The 14,934-nt window shown below is 36.6% G+C and overlaps 2 protein-coding genes across 3 annotated transcripts in view; one reads left to right on the top strand and one right to left on the bottom strand.

Moving 5' to 3' along the window:
• The window catches only part of spidr (scaffold protein involved in DNA repair), a 50,658-nt gene extending 37,025 nt beyond the window's left edge, over positions 1 to 13,633 (top strand). For both annotated transcript variants that reach the window (XM_082184090.1, XM_082184089.1), the window contains exons 12-20: positions 2,738 to 2,825; positions 3,649 to 3,780; positions 5,904 to 5,963; positions 6,855 to 7,056; positions 7,723 to 7,854; positions 9,729 to 9,819; positions 11,070 to 11,184; positions 12,064 to 12,114; positions 12,204 to 13,633. In XM_082184090.1, coding sequence (XP_082040216.1) covers positions 2,738 to 2,825; positions 3,649 to 3,780; positions 5,904 to 5,963; positions 6,855 to 7,056; positions 7,723 to 7,854; positions 9,729 to 9,819; positions 11,070 to 11,184; positions 12,064 to 12,114; positions 12,204 to 12,326 — 994 coding nt within the window. In that variant the 3' untranslated portion in view covers positions 12,327 to 13,633. The remainder of the gene's footprint in view (positions 1 to 2,737; positions 2,826 to 3,648; positions 3,781 to 5,903; positions 5,964 to 6,854; positions 7,057 to 7,722; positions 7,855 to 9,728; positions 9,820 to 11,069; positions 11,185 to 12,063; positions 12,115 to 12,203) is intronic.
• Positions 13,463 to 14,810, bottom strand: cebpd (CCAAT enhancer binding protein delta). The gene has a single exon (XM_082184182.1). The coding sequence runs from the start codon at positions 14,619 to 14,621 to the stop codon at positions 13,755 to 13,757; it is 867 nt and encodes a 288-aa protein (XP_082040308.1). The 5' UTR covers positions 14,622 to 14,810; the 3' UTR covers positions 13,463 to 13,754.
• Positions 14,811 to 14,934: the final 124 nt, after the last annotated feature.

Below are 14,934 nucleotides of genomic sequence, written 5' to 3'. Positions count from 1 at the left end.
CTGTAGGTTATTCTTTCCGCTTCAACTTATTTCTAATACTTTTGTATTGTTTACGGTTTTCTTTTAATATTTATATTTTATTTCAGCATTATTTCAGTTAACAAAAAAGTTTTTAATAGTTTTTGTTTTAGTTAGTTTAGTTTGGAGAGACGTGAGAGTGAGTAAATGATGTCAGAATAGTATTTATTTATTTATTTTCAGTGAACAACAAATAAATCATTTTGTACATGTTTGGATCGGTTAAACATGTCTCTGCATAACACATTCTGACAGTCATCTTGCTCATCTTCTCTTTGTTTCATCTTGTCTGTTTACTTCTGAATGCTGTTTCAAGAAAATCTAAATTCTCAGGTTGGAAAGGTGAGTGTTTTTAGAGTTAATGCTCAGGACTTTCTCCGGAAAGGAACAGTACGATTGTCTGCACTGCAAGACATTAAAATCTTCATTTTAGTCTGCGTCTCTGAGCGTTTTCGGCCGTGTTTCTCGCCCCGCTGGACTGGATAGGGCGGTTGAGCGGGTCACAGGAAGAGGAGAGCTAGACTGTGATTAAGACAGCTGTGGAACTGGTTGTGGATGATCAGATCATTCAGCACTGAGGCACACACATGGTTCAGAAACGGTTTTTAAGCTCCACTATGTACAGTATGGGAGCTTTTAAGAATGAAGAATCGTTATGCTGAACTGATGAACCTGTAATGAATCATCAAGAACTTCTGATATAGCGACTCGAGAACCCTTCAGCAAGGAGGATCTAATTGCTAAAATGAACCTGATCCTTTATTTGAACACATTTTAGCCAAATTTTAAAAAGTAAATTGTCAACTACATGTTAACTAACTCTCATTAGAGTATTAGTAGACTGCAGAAGACTGTTAGTTTAGGGTTCGGGTTAGTAGAATAATTTGACATGTAGTTGCAAAGTTACTTATAGTTAGTAGAATGTCTAAAGTATACCAATGAAATAGTGTTACCCAGTTTTATTCTTAACTAAATTTCTAGAACCTTTGAAGCCCACATGAGCTAAAGCGTAGCTAAATGAGCAGTGTTATTTTAGTATTGTTTAAATACTATTATAGTTTTTATTAATATTTTGAATTAGGTTTTATTTTCATTTATTTTTACGTTTTCAATTTAGTAAAATTTTTAAGTTGTGCTTTTTTCATTTATATTTTGACAAATTTAGAATTTTTTTTTTTTGCTTTATAATAGATCAAACTTATTTCAGTTATTTGCCTATATTTCTATATTTCAGTTTAGTTTTTCCATCTAATGTTTAGCTTAATCAGCTTAATTCCAATGAACAAAAATGTTTTTATAATTTAGTTAATAATAATTACAAAAATGTAATACAATCACTTTTTTTGCTACAGAAAAGGGCTGTACGAATTATACACAAGGCTGCCTATTTTGAACACACAAATCCTCTCTTTCTTAAATCAAAGTTATTAAAAATGCAGGATCTCGTAAAATTATATAATGCACAGTTCATGTTTAAAGCATATCACTATTTATTACCTGTGAACGTTCAAAACATGTTTTCTCCCAAAGAGCAGTCGTACAATTTGAGAGGATTTGGGAACTTTGTGGTCCCAATGGCGGGTTCCACCAGGAGGAGTTTTTCTATGTCTGTATGTGGGGTTACTTTGTGGAATAATTTGGGGCTTGAATTTAAGCAATGTCAAAACATTCACCTTTTCAAACGTCTTTACAAACAAAAGGTCTGGTCCCATTACAATGATAATGAGGTTTGATTGTATTCATATTGTGTGGAGTGTTGGATTAGTTGTTATTTACCCTTGTGGTATTACGTCTACCATTGTTGGTATTTGATATTCATTGTTACCTGAGGTAATATCTGTATGAATATGTATAGTATGTATGTGGGGTTTTGCATATGTGCAACTATAATACTGTTTCTTAATGAGGTATTATTATTACTATTTTTTTATATATATATAAATAATTGTATTTTTCCTTCTCTCTTGGAGATAGTTGAAGTAGGAAGCAGCTATTTTGTTTGTATTCTTTGACAGACTGGGGTGGGGTTCAATAAGTTTTACTTCTCCCCACTCCATTTCAAGCATAAGTGTATAAGTTATTATTCTTACTATTATTATTCTTATTATTATTATGTATTTTTTTCTGTTGTCACACTATTTGCTTGAAATAAAAAAATAAATAAAAAATAATAATAACCCTGTTACCTACTTATGCCGTATCCTTTATAATTGTGGGATTGTGGGAGTGTTTATCTGCCAGTCATTGAAGTCGAACACAGACGAAGCTGATCTCTGTCCTTTTGTCTGTATGTCAGTCTGTCTGAAATGTTATTTTAGACGCATAAACTCGTAATTGGAGTGTTAACAGCTAGCCTACCAAATATTAAATGATCACCATTTTCAATAGAAATAATTTAATTCTGGAATGTTTTAATGACAGACTGTTTACTTCTGTGGTGTATGTGTGCGTGCACGTGCGTGTGTGTGTGTGTGTGTGTGTGTGTGTGTGTGTGTGTGTGAACAAGCCTCAGCCTGCTAGTGTAACTGATCTCGTTCTTGTCAGCAGACACTGTTCATCTGCAATAGAAGCTCAACTTGGCAGCACGTCAGTCTAACCGAAGCTAATGAGACTGACATTGTAAACACTCCACCTTTAGCTCCCCTGTTTCTGGAAGGATCCGTGAATATGAACGTTCAGAGATTGAAACTTTGTCCCAATCTGTTCTTCTCTTTGCCAGATGTTCTTTGCTCTTCAGTATGATTGACAGTTTGTGGCCTCCTCCGGTTGATCCAGAATCTCATGACGGTCTGCCACAGTCTCCCAGCGTAGGTCTTCAGATCACATCATAAATCACAGCCGTGTTTACTTCATATTTATCGCACATACCTCCTGCTTCTGGAAGATTCATTTCAAAACAACCACGCTGGATACTTAACCAAAGGACATGTAAATAAACCTTCATAGCTCAAAGATACAAAATTACTTATTAGCGGTGGTTGCTTAGACAAACATTACTGCAGTTTCTCTTACTAACAGTTAGTAACTCTGTCATTATCGTTTGTGCTACGGACGGGAATGATAAATCATGCAGCTGTTACTTTTATACGTCAGATTTTCACCTAGCTGGTGATAACATGGGCAACAAATCCCATAGACTTTTACACTGACCTAGAGATCAGAATATCATGAATGTTAACTGCATCTTCAAATTTCCCCTATAAGATCTGGTTGTTTTGAACATATTGTGTTGCTCGTCATGACAGATAAGTAGAAGTTTCATCTTTTATTAGACCTAAAACTTTCTTTTCTACCTCGGGTTTAAAAAAGCAGCACTTTAGGCATATTTAAAGGGACTGTTTTATACTATTCGTAGTATTTTATGTCTTGAAAGACACTTCTTTTTGAACTTTCACTGTTAGCACTGTTTTTATTCCAGAGCGGTATTATGCAAATGTGGGCAGGCATATGTTAATGAGCTTATAGAGGTTTCTTCATGAGCGTCTTTTTCTGTTTATTTTCTATAATAAAATCTGAGTTGAAGGTAACTACGTTGAGTGAAACAAGTAAATGATATTTATTTCCATTAAATGACCCCTCTGAACTATCTACTTTGATTTTTATATAATCAGGGCATTCTGTGCATTCCAGGATCGAGTCCCGCCACCCAGTTTCTGCTATAGGCTGAGCATCCAGCAGGGTCACATGGTTCCGGTATCAAGACAGGCTGAATCTCCTCTGTACCGACCACCTGTGCTTCAGACGCTAAGAGAGATCCTTCAGGTACAGCACTCAGAATTATGTCATCATTACTAACGGATTGGCAGAAATGTCTTTTATCACACATTCTTAAAAAATAAAGAACAAAATAAAGAAAAATCTGAAAAGTATCAAGGAATTTTAAAGAGGACCTATTATGCTTTTTACATTTTCAACTTTCCTTAGTGTGTATTGTTGCTGTTTGAGCATGAAAATATCTGCAAAGCACAAAGTCCACTTCAAAGGGAGTTATTCTCTTTATCAATAAGTGTTTCTAATAGCCATGAAACGATTATTGAGTTTTCCTGCGGGATTCGTACACATCACAGTATTCCTCATTTTAAATAATTCCCGCCCGAGACATACGCAAAAATTGGGACAAGGCCTGGTTAAGTTGTGTTAAGGCCCCGATATACTTCAAGTGAAATCGGAGAACGAATTGTGTGACGTCATTTCAAACAAAATCAGGCCGTTCGTTTTGTGTTCGTTTCGGGAGATCGAAACAGCTTGACAAAGTGAACCTTCCGGAAAGTTCGCTCTTGCTGGTAAACACCTCTGGGGCTCCGCCTTCTTTGAGGTGGAAATCTTTTCATTTCTTCGGTTCAGCTCCTCGAGGTCGGACGTCCACGAGAAAAAACATGAACACACTGGAGAGCCGCTTTATAGTAGAAACTGAAGTTATAATTCTAATTGAGAGAGACACTGACGCTGTTTATATTGTTTAATACTGTAAAGCTGCTTGCTCTAAAGTGATCTATTTTATAACGATCTATTGTATAACGTAACAATAAGCTGATGCAGACATCCACATGATCACGTGATCAGATGCTTTCTTAACTGCTGCTTTCACATCGCTGTCATTTTTGTTATATATTAACATATTCATCTAAACACCAACAGTATACCGCTGGTCACATGTTTCAAACTTCTTTTTACCCCAAAGTGAAGAACGAAAAAGAACTTCGCCGTGAGTATATCGGGGGCTTTAGTAATCTGTTGTTGCTATGTCCAAGAAATGCTGTTTATTCCACCCTTAAATCTAAACCCCCTTTTTTTCTGGCTTTCATAAGGCAGACAAACTTAGGAAACAGTGGTTAAAATGTATTTGTATCACTGTTCCTGAACAGTACAACCCCAAACAACATTGCATATAAAAAGTATAAGAGAATTACAAAATAAAGTGTACCACTGTGAAACCTCCTGTTTAAGTCGTGCTTGCAAAGGTGGTTCTGGTCGATCCGCTTGTCCTTCTACATTTTCTTTATCTGACTTGAGCTCGAATTGATAAGGCAAAGCAAACACCGTTGTTGGTGTTTACACCTGAGAAGCTAAAACTCGTGCTCATGGTAAGGGGCGGGACATTTCTAAAACATGCTCCAAGCGGCTGACCAGTCACAATACACTGGTCCACCCGACCAATCGGAGCACATTGCTCTTTTCAGAGGGAGGGGCTTCATAGAGACAGGAACTAAACAGAGCATTACTGACAGAGTGGGATAGAGCCCAGAAACAAAATCAAGACTCTGTAAAAGGGCATGATATGGCCTCTTCAAAGAATTTCCATTTCCAGACATGAGATTTTCTTTAAAAAGTGTTGAAGATTTTTACAGTAAATTATTTTTATTTATTTGTAAAAATATTTATAAAAATATTTAATTGGCTGGATATTAGTCTTTGTGAGTGCAGTCTTTATAAATGAATGATAATAAAACAAATCTTTATCCAGTAATGTTAAATCACATTTTTAAAATTGGAATTAGTCAAAAGGTGTGGAAGAGTGTAAGTTTATACACAGGGTAATTTTATACAATATTATATTTTTTATTCATATTTTGAATGAGCTTTTATTTTTATATATATTTTTTATATTTTCATTTTAGGTGGTTAGTAAAAAAATGTATGTGCTTTTGTAATTTTATAACCTATTTTTCTATTTAGCTTTATTTTTATTTCAGTTTTAATAATTTTAGCACTTCAACTTTTCTAATTTTCATTTTTCATCTATTTTAGCTTTACATTTTTTTTAATAGATTTAGTTTTAGTTTAGTTTTTAGTTTACAACAAGAAGACTTGTGTACAAACCATGAAACAATGTTCTTTTAATCTAAGTTGATTTACTAATGACTTGTTCTGTCTTTGTTTTTTAGGATGAATCGTTGAGATTTCGTTGCAGCTTTCGGGCCACTGTGGTCCATAAACATATATTGGTAATGTTTTCTTAAACTAATTTTAGCAATAAATGCATAAATCAGATAATCATTTTCATCATAGCCATATCTTTGTGGAGCACCTTGACATGCCTGGTTATGCCTTAGCTTTGCCTTTGGATTGTCTTTTCTTAAGAACCCGCCATAGCTGTTTTCCCAGCACATTTGCCAAGTCTTTCCCCCTTCAGGGAAGCTTCCAAACTGTACACCTTTGGAAAAGCTTTTGGAAAGCTTTACGCACTGTTTAACGTTAGCTTACCGTAAGTGACATCATCCTGTGACAATCTACATGATTGATCTTGCAAACCCTTTGACTTTGGACTTTGATAACCTGGGATTTATTTTATTTGAGGTTAAGGGTCATGGTTGCATACTAATGTGGACAGGAGATAAACAGTAGATGAATGTGTTTTGTTTTTATTTGCTCTGCTTTGTTTTTGCGTAGGTGTATGAATGAACAGTCTGTCTGGGAAAATTTCCAGGGAAACGCATTATTCCTGTAATAATGACAGATTAATGTGATGCAGACAACAGTTTTATTTACAAATGAATGTTAAAATAATGTAGTTAAGGGCCAATATCCATGTCATTTATTAAAGAAAAATACTATAATAAATATTATAGTATAATCTAATATAGAAATTATTTTTTCATATTGAAATATAACTGTTTTATCCTTGAATTTCTATACTCAAATTACACAATTTTGCAGTATTTATGTAGAATTCGCACATTTCATCAATTATCTTCACATTTTTGAGAAGAGAAAATGTGCATTACGCATTAAAAGTCTTACTGTATATTCCAGTGCTAATCTCAAACCCTCCAGTCGGTTCATATTCATTTATTCAATAAAATGCACTGATTGTCGCATGCATCCTGGTCTTGCAGAGCTCAAATGCAGGCGAAATGGAGATGCTGCTGTTTGTGACAGATCCCAGTCTCCAAACGGAGCCAAACACAGAGGGAAACGGGAGAACCGTAGCCGTGTGTGTGAGCCCGTCCTGCCTGATCCGGAGCTCAGTAACACGAGCCCTGGACGCCCTGCAGCAACAGCCCGTTCTGAAGTTCAGAGATGCAGTGAAGGAGCATGGTATTTCATCACACAGACATACAGGAATGCATCACGTGTCTCGTGCACAGCTTTTTTTATTGGGACTTGCTAATTGCTGGTTCATTCAATCACAATGATAGTATTAGAACTTTTGGACCGTTAAGATTTCTTTTGCATTGACATTTTCATGAAAATTCTTATTAATGTAATGTGAAAATATTATTTTATCAAGTTTATAAATTATGATAAATATTTTTATATAATGTATTTATGTGTCATTGTAGTATTTATTTAGATAAGTAATTTAAATATTTATAATAAATACAAAGCAAATCATATTGGAATTTGTGCTTAATTGTAAATAATGCCACAAAATCGTAATGGTCCAAAAAAATAGGCTTCATTTGGTTTATGCAATGTTGTTTCCCCTTTAGATTTTTTTGGGGGGGGGTTGAAATATGACCTGGACATGTTTTCATGAGATTTTAATGCATGAAAAGTTCAGTTTGTCGTTTTTTTTTTTTTTAAGGAAAAGTTCAGCATTTCTGGATGGAATCCATTCAAGCAGAAAATCTCTCTGGTTCTGCTTCTTCATATCTGAACTATTTTGAGATTTAGAGGTTTCCTACGTAAATCTTCATGTTGTCTTTCCTTAAAACCACACATAGAACGTTCTGTGACATTATGCTCCTTTCACTAAACCAGGTCAGATATTCTGCTGGGATCTGACAGTAATCCAGCTGGAGCCAGAGGACCCGTCTTTCTCCATACCACAGCCCATAATACTGGATCACCTGGGTCCAGAAACCCTCCCATACTCTCTCTGCTCTGTCACAGGTTGGTATATTCCCCTCATAGCCTCCCCTGTTTTTGAGGAGTTGGTGCGGTCCAGCCTGACAGAACCAGCTCTCCGGGGGATACAACATGTTTGTCCATTTAAACGAAACCAGTTGTTTGTTGGCTCAGGCTTTGTTCTTGATGCTTTGTTAGGGACCTTCTTGTGGTTTGTCATGTGCTTTTCCTTTTTAAAGATCTTTCTCCCCCACATTGAAGGAAAGTTGTCTTTTTGCCCGGTTTTGAGATATAAAAGTCTCATTTTGTTACAAAGTGCTCTGTTCATTCTCTTATATTATTTTAACTCATGCAAAGTGATGCAATCTCACTGTATTGTTTTTCATTCTGTAAATGATCCCCAATTATGGATAATTTTTGACAATCATTTGTTTCACCGCCTTTCCGAATGCAGAATAAGCATAATCACTAAAACCAATCTGTTATGTTATGTGTTATGTTATGTTATGTTATATGTTATGTTATGTTATGTTATGTTATGTTATGTTATGTTATGTTATGTTATGGTATGGTATGGTATGGTATGGTATGGTATGGTATGGTATATGTTTTATGTTATGTTATGTTATGTTTTGTTATATTTTATGTTATGTTATGTTATGTTATATGTTGTTATGTTATGTTATGTTTTGTTATATTTTATGATATGTTATGTTATGTTTTATGTTATGTTATATGTTATGTTATGTTATATGTTATGAGTTGTGTTATATGTTATGTTATATGTTGTGTTGTGTTATGTTATGTTTTATGTTATATGTTATGTTATATGTTATGTTTTATGTTATGTTGTATGTTATATGTTATGTTTTATGTTATGTTGTATGTTATATGTTATGTTTTATGTTATGTTGTATGTTATATGTTATGTTATGTTTTATGTTATATGTTATGTTATGTTATGTTGTATGTTGTGTGTTATATGTTGTTATATGTTATGTTATATGTTATATGTTGTGTTATGTTATGTTTTATGTTATGTTGTATGTTATATGTTATGTTATAAGTTATATGTTATATGTTATGTTATGTTTTATGTTATGTTGTATGTTATATGTTATGTTATATGTTATGTTATGATGTAATGTTATGTTATATGTTATTATATGTTATGTTAAATGTTATATGTTATGTTATATGTTATGTAATATGTTATGTTATGTAATGTTATGTTATGTTATATGTTATGTTATGTTATGTTATGTTAATCCACACTGACGCTCTCACAGGTTTCATGCAGGCATTATGTTCATGTTGTTCCATGTTCTGTTGAAGAACAGAAATGTGATATTTGACACTCCATGTTAGACTTTGAATCTCTCTCACCCTGTAGATAAGACAAATCATCTGACTCGAAAGTGTAACAAGCACAAATAATCTTCTGCAGTGGTCAGCAACTTCAGCTCCTGGCTGCGTGCCGGAGGATTCTCCAGAGAGCAGAGGTTCACGCAGGGGTCTTATCACTCTGCCTGTTGTGTATTATCTAACATAGATGTGTCCTTGTGTGCTGCGTGTTACTGCTTGTATGATGTTATTTGCCAGAAAATGTCCTAAATTTGAAAGTTTGAAGAAGTTTGAAGAAACAAAAACTATTTATGTTGATGTGCCATGATTCCTTTGGGTATAGTATTTCATAATTTCACAGTAGTATTGGCTTTGAGGTTAAATCAGAAGTGTAAAAATAGCAGAATGTGCTTATTCATAAGTAGCTAATGGAAACTAGTATTATTACATATAACTTTGTTAGATACTAACACAATGCACTGTTTATCCTGCAATCATCCAGCAAAGTGATTTAAGTCAATTATATCAATGAAATAATTGTAATGAATGTGTGATTTGCATATGTTAATGTGCAGGTGTGATTGTTGCGGTGGACGAAAGCACAGCGTTCTCCTGGCCCACCTGCAGCCGGTGTGAGAGCTGCCGGTTAGAGACTCGAGAAAAACAGTAAGTCCAAAGTTCTGTGCTAGACCGGTTCTAAGTCCAAACCAGTGATATGCGGACAGATTTAGATATAAAGGTTCTTTATTGGTATCTACAGTTCCATAAAGAACATGTACGATCCATAGAACCTTTCCATTACACAAAAGGTTCTTTAGATTCGTGAAATGTTGTTCACAATAAGAAAAAAAAGTGTTCTCTTAAAGTGTTAAGCACTGTAAGGAAGAACTTTAATACCAATGTTGTGTAGAAATGCCTACAGACATTATTACAGCTGCAAATTTCTTCTTGTACCATCTTATAAAATGAAGTGTTTATTGAGTCCCAAATGCTTTCTTTACTAAGTTAGGAAATTTAATTTTCCCAAAGTGCATTTTAGGGGACATGTTTGTGGCATTTTGTTTTGTTCCTGAAGCCACAAAAAACACTTATGATTTAGTCTGACATGACCATTTTTCTCCCTTCTCTTTGACCCTTAAGATTAAAGTCGTTATGAAACGGACTTTTCTTCCATATATCCTAGTGAATTGGCTTCTCAACCAAGAAAAGAAATGTAGGGCAAGACCTGATTTTGCCCGTGTGGATTTGATTGGCTGGTTGGATGGTTGTGGTTTGCTATTGGTGGATCTCATGTGAGTGACAGGTCGCCCCGCCCTCACGCCAGTAAACGCGTCATTAGAGAAAAGCGATGTCGCTGCAAGAGGGAGAGGAAGTTACTTTGATTAAAGATTATAAGGCACATGAATTAAACCAAAATATTATGTGCATGGATAAATCATTTATGATAAATACGGCAATATTCCATAAGAATAATGGAATTTTAAACACATTTATTATAGTGTGCTTTTACAACTTCAGTATTTAAATGGGCTCTATTATGATTGGTTGTAATTGGCTAATTTATGTGCATGTGAAATAACTCTTCAAATCCCACATATGAAATGAAATGTCAAGTAAAACAGGACGAGAACACTGTTGCATGTCGACCTCATGGAATGCCGGATGCATGTGTTCGTCTTATACGGTCCATAAGGTTGTTGACCCGTGTCTGTTCAGAGTTAATGTGTTAGATGCCTCCATTACTGTGAGTTTAATCACAACCCACTGCACGGCTAAATTGTTTTCACATTCCAGTGTAATAGTAAAGCCGAAGGGATAAATCATGGTGCCTTTGAGCCCTCGAACTGAAAAAGACTCAAACATTTGAACAACAACAACAATAAAAGTTGCATCTGTGTTGGTTTGCTGGTTTCTAGAAAAGGATTCCTCTGTTTAGTGTGTGGAGCAGTGATGGATGAAGCGACCATAAAGATGCAGCTGGAGGTGTTTCTGAGCTGCCCCTCGCTGAGCCACTGTACCGTCAAAGTCAAGGTGAGATGCTTTCACCTGCGTTACCTTTATTCACATAGTGGGAATAAATATTGTAACTCTAATGAGACATTTTCACGTTATGTGTTAGTAATGGGAATGGGGTGTTTAATTGGGTCAAAAAATCAGAAGTGCATTTTATGTCAAATATTTTTCTTCAAGATTCTAATTCGACTCTCCTTGACAACAAACTCTAAGACATCTGTATCTGCATCTCAAATTACGTTAGAAGGATGAACATAAACACTCGAGAAAGTGAAGCTAGCATGATTTAATCACTCGTGCAGAAACTAGTCATCGAGAGTTTATCTTCTTTCTGTTCTGTTTCCTGGAAATTTCAGCGATTAGCGGAGGGCTGCATATTATGGAACAGATTTAACAAGATACCCCTCGTGTGTTATCAGAAATGTGTTTCACACCCACTGATCTAGAATAAACTTATGAAGCATACTACTATTTTGGACCACTGAGTAACTGAAGCATGAAAGGGAAAGTTTATATATTCTGCTCTTAAATGTCAGAATGTTATTTTCACTTGTTTCTTCAAGAAACACCAAGACTGATTGTCTTATAAAGTCTAAATTAATACTGATTTACTTAACGCTAAGCTATTTTTTAATGCGTTTGATTGATACAACTATCCTCGTGTAAAATAACCAGTGCATTTACATTAATAAAGCCTTTGGATTATCTTGTCTAACGCTGTCAAACAACGGCTGTCAAGTGCAAATTTCTCAAAATGCTTGATTAGACGAGGTCAGACAAGGGTTGATTTCCGGCTGTGTGTGTAGATTACCAGAAAATATTAATGCTTCATATAGTATTCCTGCCACATTGTGTGAATCATATTATGATATTAATGCATTCATGTGCATGTTTCAGTTGCAGCAAAAGACCATTCATTCTCTCTTGAACTCGACAAGGTGTCTTGAGGTAAGAATCTGGCCTAGACAGAAGTCACTCTGTTTCTGTTTTTAATTGAGAGGTAATTGTTTGTTTTGTGTGATGTGTTTGTTTGACAGGGTTACAGTGTGGAGAATGTTCTTGGGTCGGAGATCGGTCCTCTCAGCACCTTGGTCCATGTGGTGAACAGAAGTCACACAGTTTGGATGGGTTTGGAGGAGTTATCCTTTGACCTGCGCTGACTAGCACACTCATCTGTTAATATTGTGTCTTGCCTTACTTCCAAATGTATGTAAATAAACAAAAGGAGAAAAGGGCATAGTGCCAGATTAACTCTTACACCTGAACCAAATTATTGTTTTGAACGATCATTCTGGACCCTGTAGTTTTGAAACCACAATCTCATTAATATTTGTATGAAAGATGCTCATGTGATGCCCAGTATAAGCTGATAAAATACATTTGTTGTTGTCAATCAAATGCCAAAAGTCGCTTCTAGCCACATTATGATGGTTTAAGTTAAATTATTTGAACAAAAAAGAAAGTTTAAACAAGCTCTGATCTGCCTTATTGATGTATTGCTCTCTATGACAGTTGAATACTTACATTCACTATAAATAAAGTGTTATGTCTCCAAATAACTGAACTCATTTTCATTAAAGATCAACCAATGTTTTTTTTTTCTCACAACCATTTCAATAGATAATTTTTAAATGACTGATAACTGATTATTTTGACTGATAATTTTATTCCTACTTGACTCACTGATAATCATTACACTACAACAATGATCTATGCTCATTTGTATATCACATATGCTCTATGGACATTTGTACTATGGTTAATGATTATCATTATTTATGCCAGTGAATTGATTCTTAAGTGGTCACATTAATGAATCTAGGGCCATGTCTGACTGTAAACTAGTATAAAATGCTACACCTTTTCCACTCGACAACAAATGATTTTAAAGTAAAAGAACATTTATAGATATTGTAAGCAATGAATACATTAAGTATGCTTCACCTGTGAATACCATTGGGGTTTTTTTTTTATGTAAATTGCTGTTCAATTCATCAAGCACTTAAACTTTCACCTTTGTGGTAGTTGTAGCCCTTCTTTTTTTTCTTTTTCCAACTTTTTAAAAGCAGAAACAACCGCTTCGAAATGTGCCTTTGATGTCTGACAGCATAGTATATGTTGTAGAACAAAACATGAATGTGTCTCTCTAATGTTTACAGCAAACATTACTCATAAATCCATAATCGCCATTCCTTAAACCCCATATGACAATCGTTGAACTGATTGACAGCTGGACCTTTCAAAGGACCACGCCCCCTCAGACCCACCCCCTTGCACACATGCGCGTTCACATGGATCTTTTTGAAATTTGACGTCGTTTTATTATACATTTGTACACACTGTACAATTTCAAACATGCTCTCGCATTAATACGAAGTTTGGGGGAATTATAAAACAAGTACCATAAAAACATATATGAAGCTTTTTTCTGTAATAATTTAGAATACAAAAACATTCACAAAAAGAATCACGACACCATGCGGTGCCAAAGTCCATCATCCAATGCGTAACTTAATGCACGTCTGCTACAGAAGAACATAGTAATTCAAGTTCACTGAGGTATGTTTTGGCAGGTTTTCTGACGCGCGTCACCGACTGTCAACAGCCGCGCGTGCCGCCGTCCCAAACGAAAGTTCGGGTCTCTGTTTGAAGAAGTTTCTGAGGCTGCCTAGTTCTCGCGACAGCTGATCTATCGTTTTGTGCAGGCGTTCGTTCTCCGCGTTCAGCTCGATCATCTTATGCTGCATCTCCATGTTGCGCTGCTTCGCCTTGTCCCTGCTTTTACGCACGGCGATGTTGTTCCTCTCGCGCCGCTGCCGATACTCATTGCTGTGCCTGTCGACATTCTTTTTGCCCTTTTCCTTCCCCGGCCTCCTGTGGCTAACGGGTTCTGGCTCAGGTGTGGTGGGAGGTGTGGGTTGTCCCGTGTGCATGAGGCTCACGGACGTCTGCGCGCACGTCTCGATCTGAGATGGTAAGAATGAGGATTGGTCGCTGTCGCTCCAGTCCGACTCCCTCTTGATCGGTGCGCAAAACGCGCCCTTGCCAAACCCCCCGTCCTGGTGCTGGAGCCTCTCCGAGCTCTTTTGCGCAAAGCCGCCGATGCCCTCCGTGTAAAAGTCAGGCTTTTCTTGCTTCATGGTGTTGTTGAACAAGTCTGCAAAGAGCTCGTCGTTGCAGATCTCCAGCGGGACCGTGGACATGGACTCGATGTAGGTGCTGAAGTCGATCGCGCTCTCATCGTCGTAGATGGCAGGAGCATTACTGAGCTCCATCATGTTGCTGCTGCTGTTGTTGTTGTTGTTATTATTGTCCTGGGGCATGCCATGCTCGCCCCCGGGTTTTGCATCCCCTGGCATCACTTTATTATCATAGAAATTGGCAGGCTCCATGGCCCAGCTCATGTTGCATGGTGGCGTTACGCACTGCGAGTCCAGATTGTATATGTCAGACATGGACGTAGCGAAACTCACTCAGATGGTACCAAAATCAGCAGATCCCTTCCGAGTCCCCTGGCAGTTTAAAAAACCCAAAAGTGTCTCGAGCAATCACACCCTGTTTCGCGCAACCAGCGCGTATCTCCAAAAGTCTGGCTGTCTCTCGCACAGGTGTTAAAGTCCTCGTAGCTCTCTATCGAAACTCTGCCGTCCCCGTGAATAAGTACTAGCGCGCGGCTCGCGTCACAGCATCAACGCCCCCTTCCAGAAGCCAGTGAATGTCCAGAGGCTGTCACGTGTTCCGCCCGGGCTCCTATTTGAGGAGAAGTCG

This window comes from Leuciscus leuciscus (assembly GCF_965113295.1).
Source record: "Leuciscus leuciscus genome assembly, chromosome: 11".
NCBI classification, from domain to species: Eukaryota; Metazoa; Chordata; class Actinopteri; order Cypriniformes; family Leuciscidae; genus Leuciscus; species Leuciscus leuciscus.
The sequence above is the reverse complement of the archived record's forward strand: the minus strand, read 5'-3'. Positions and strand labels throughout refer to the sequence as shown.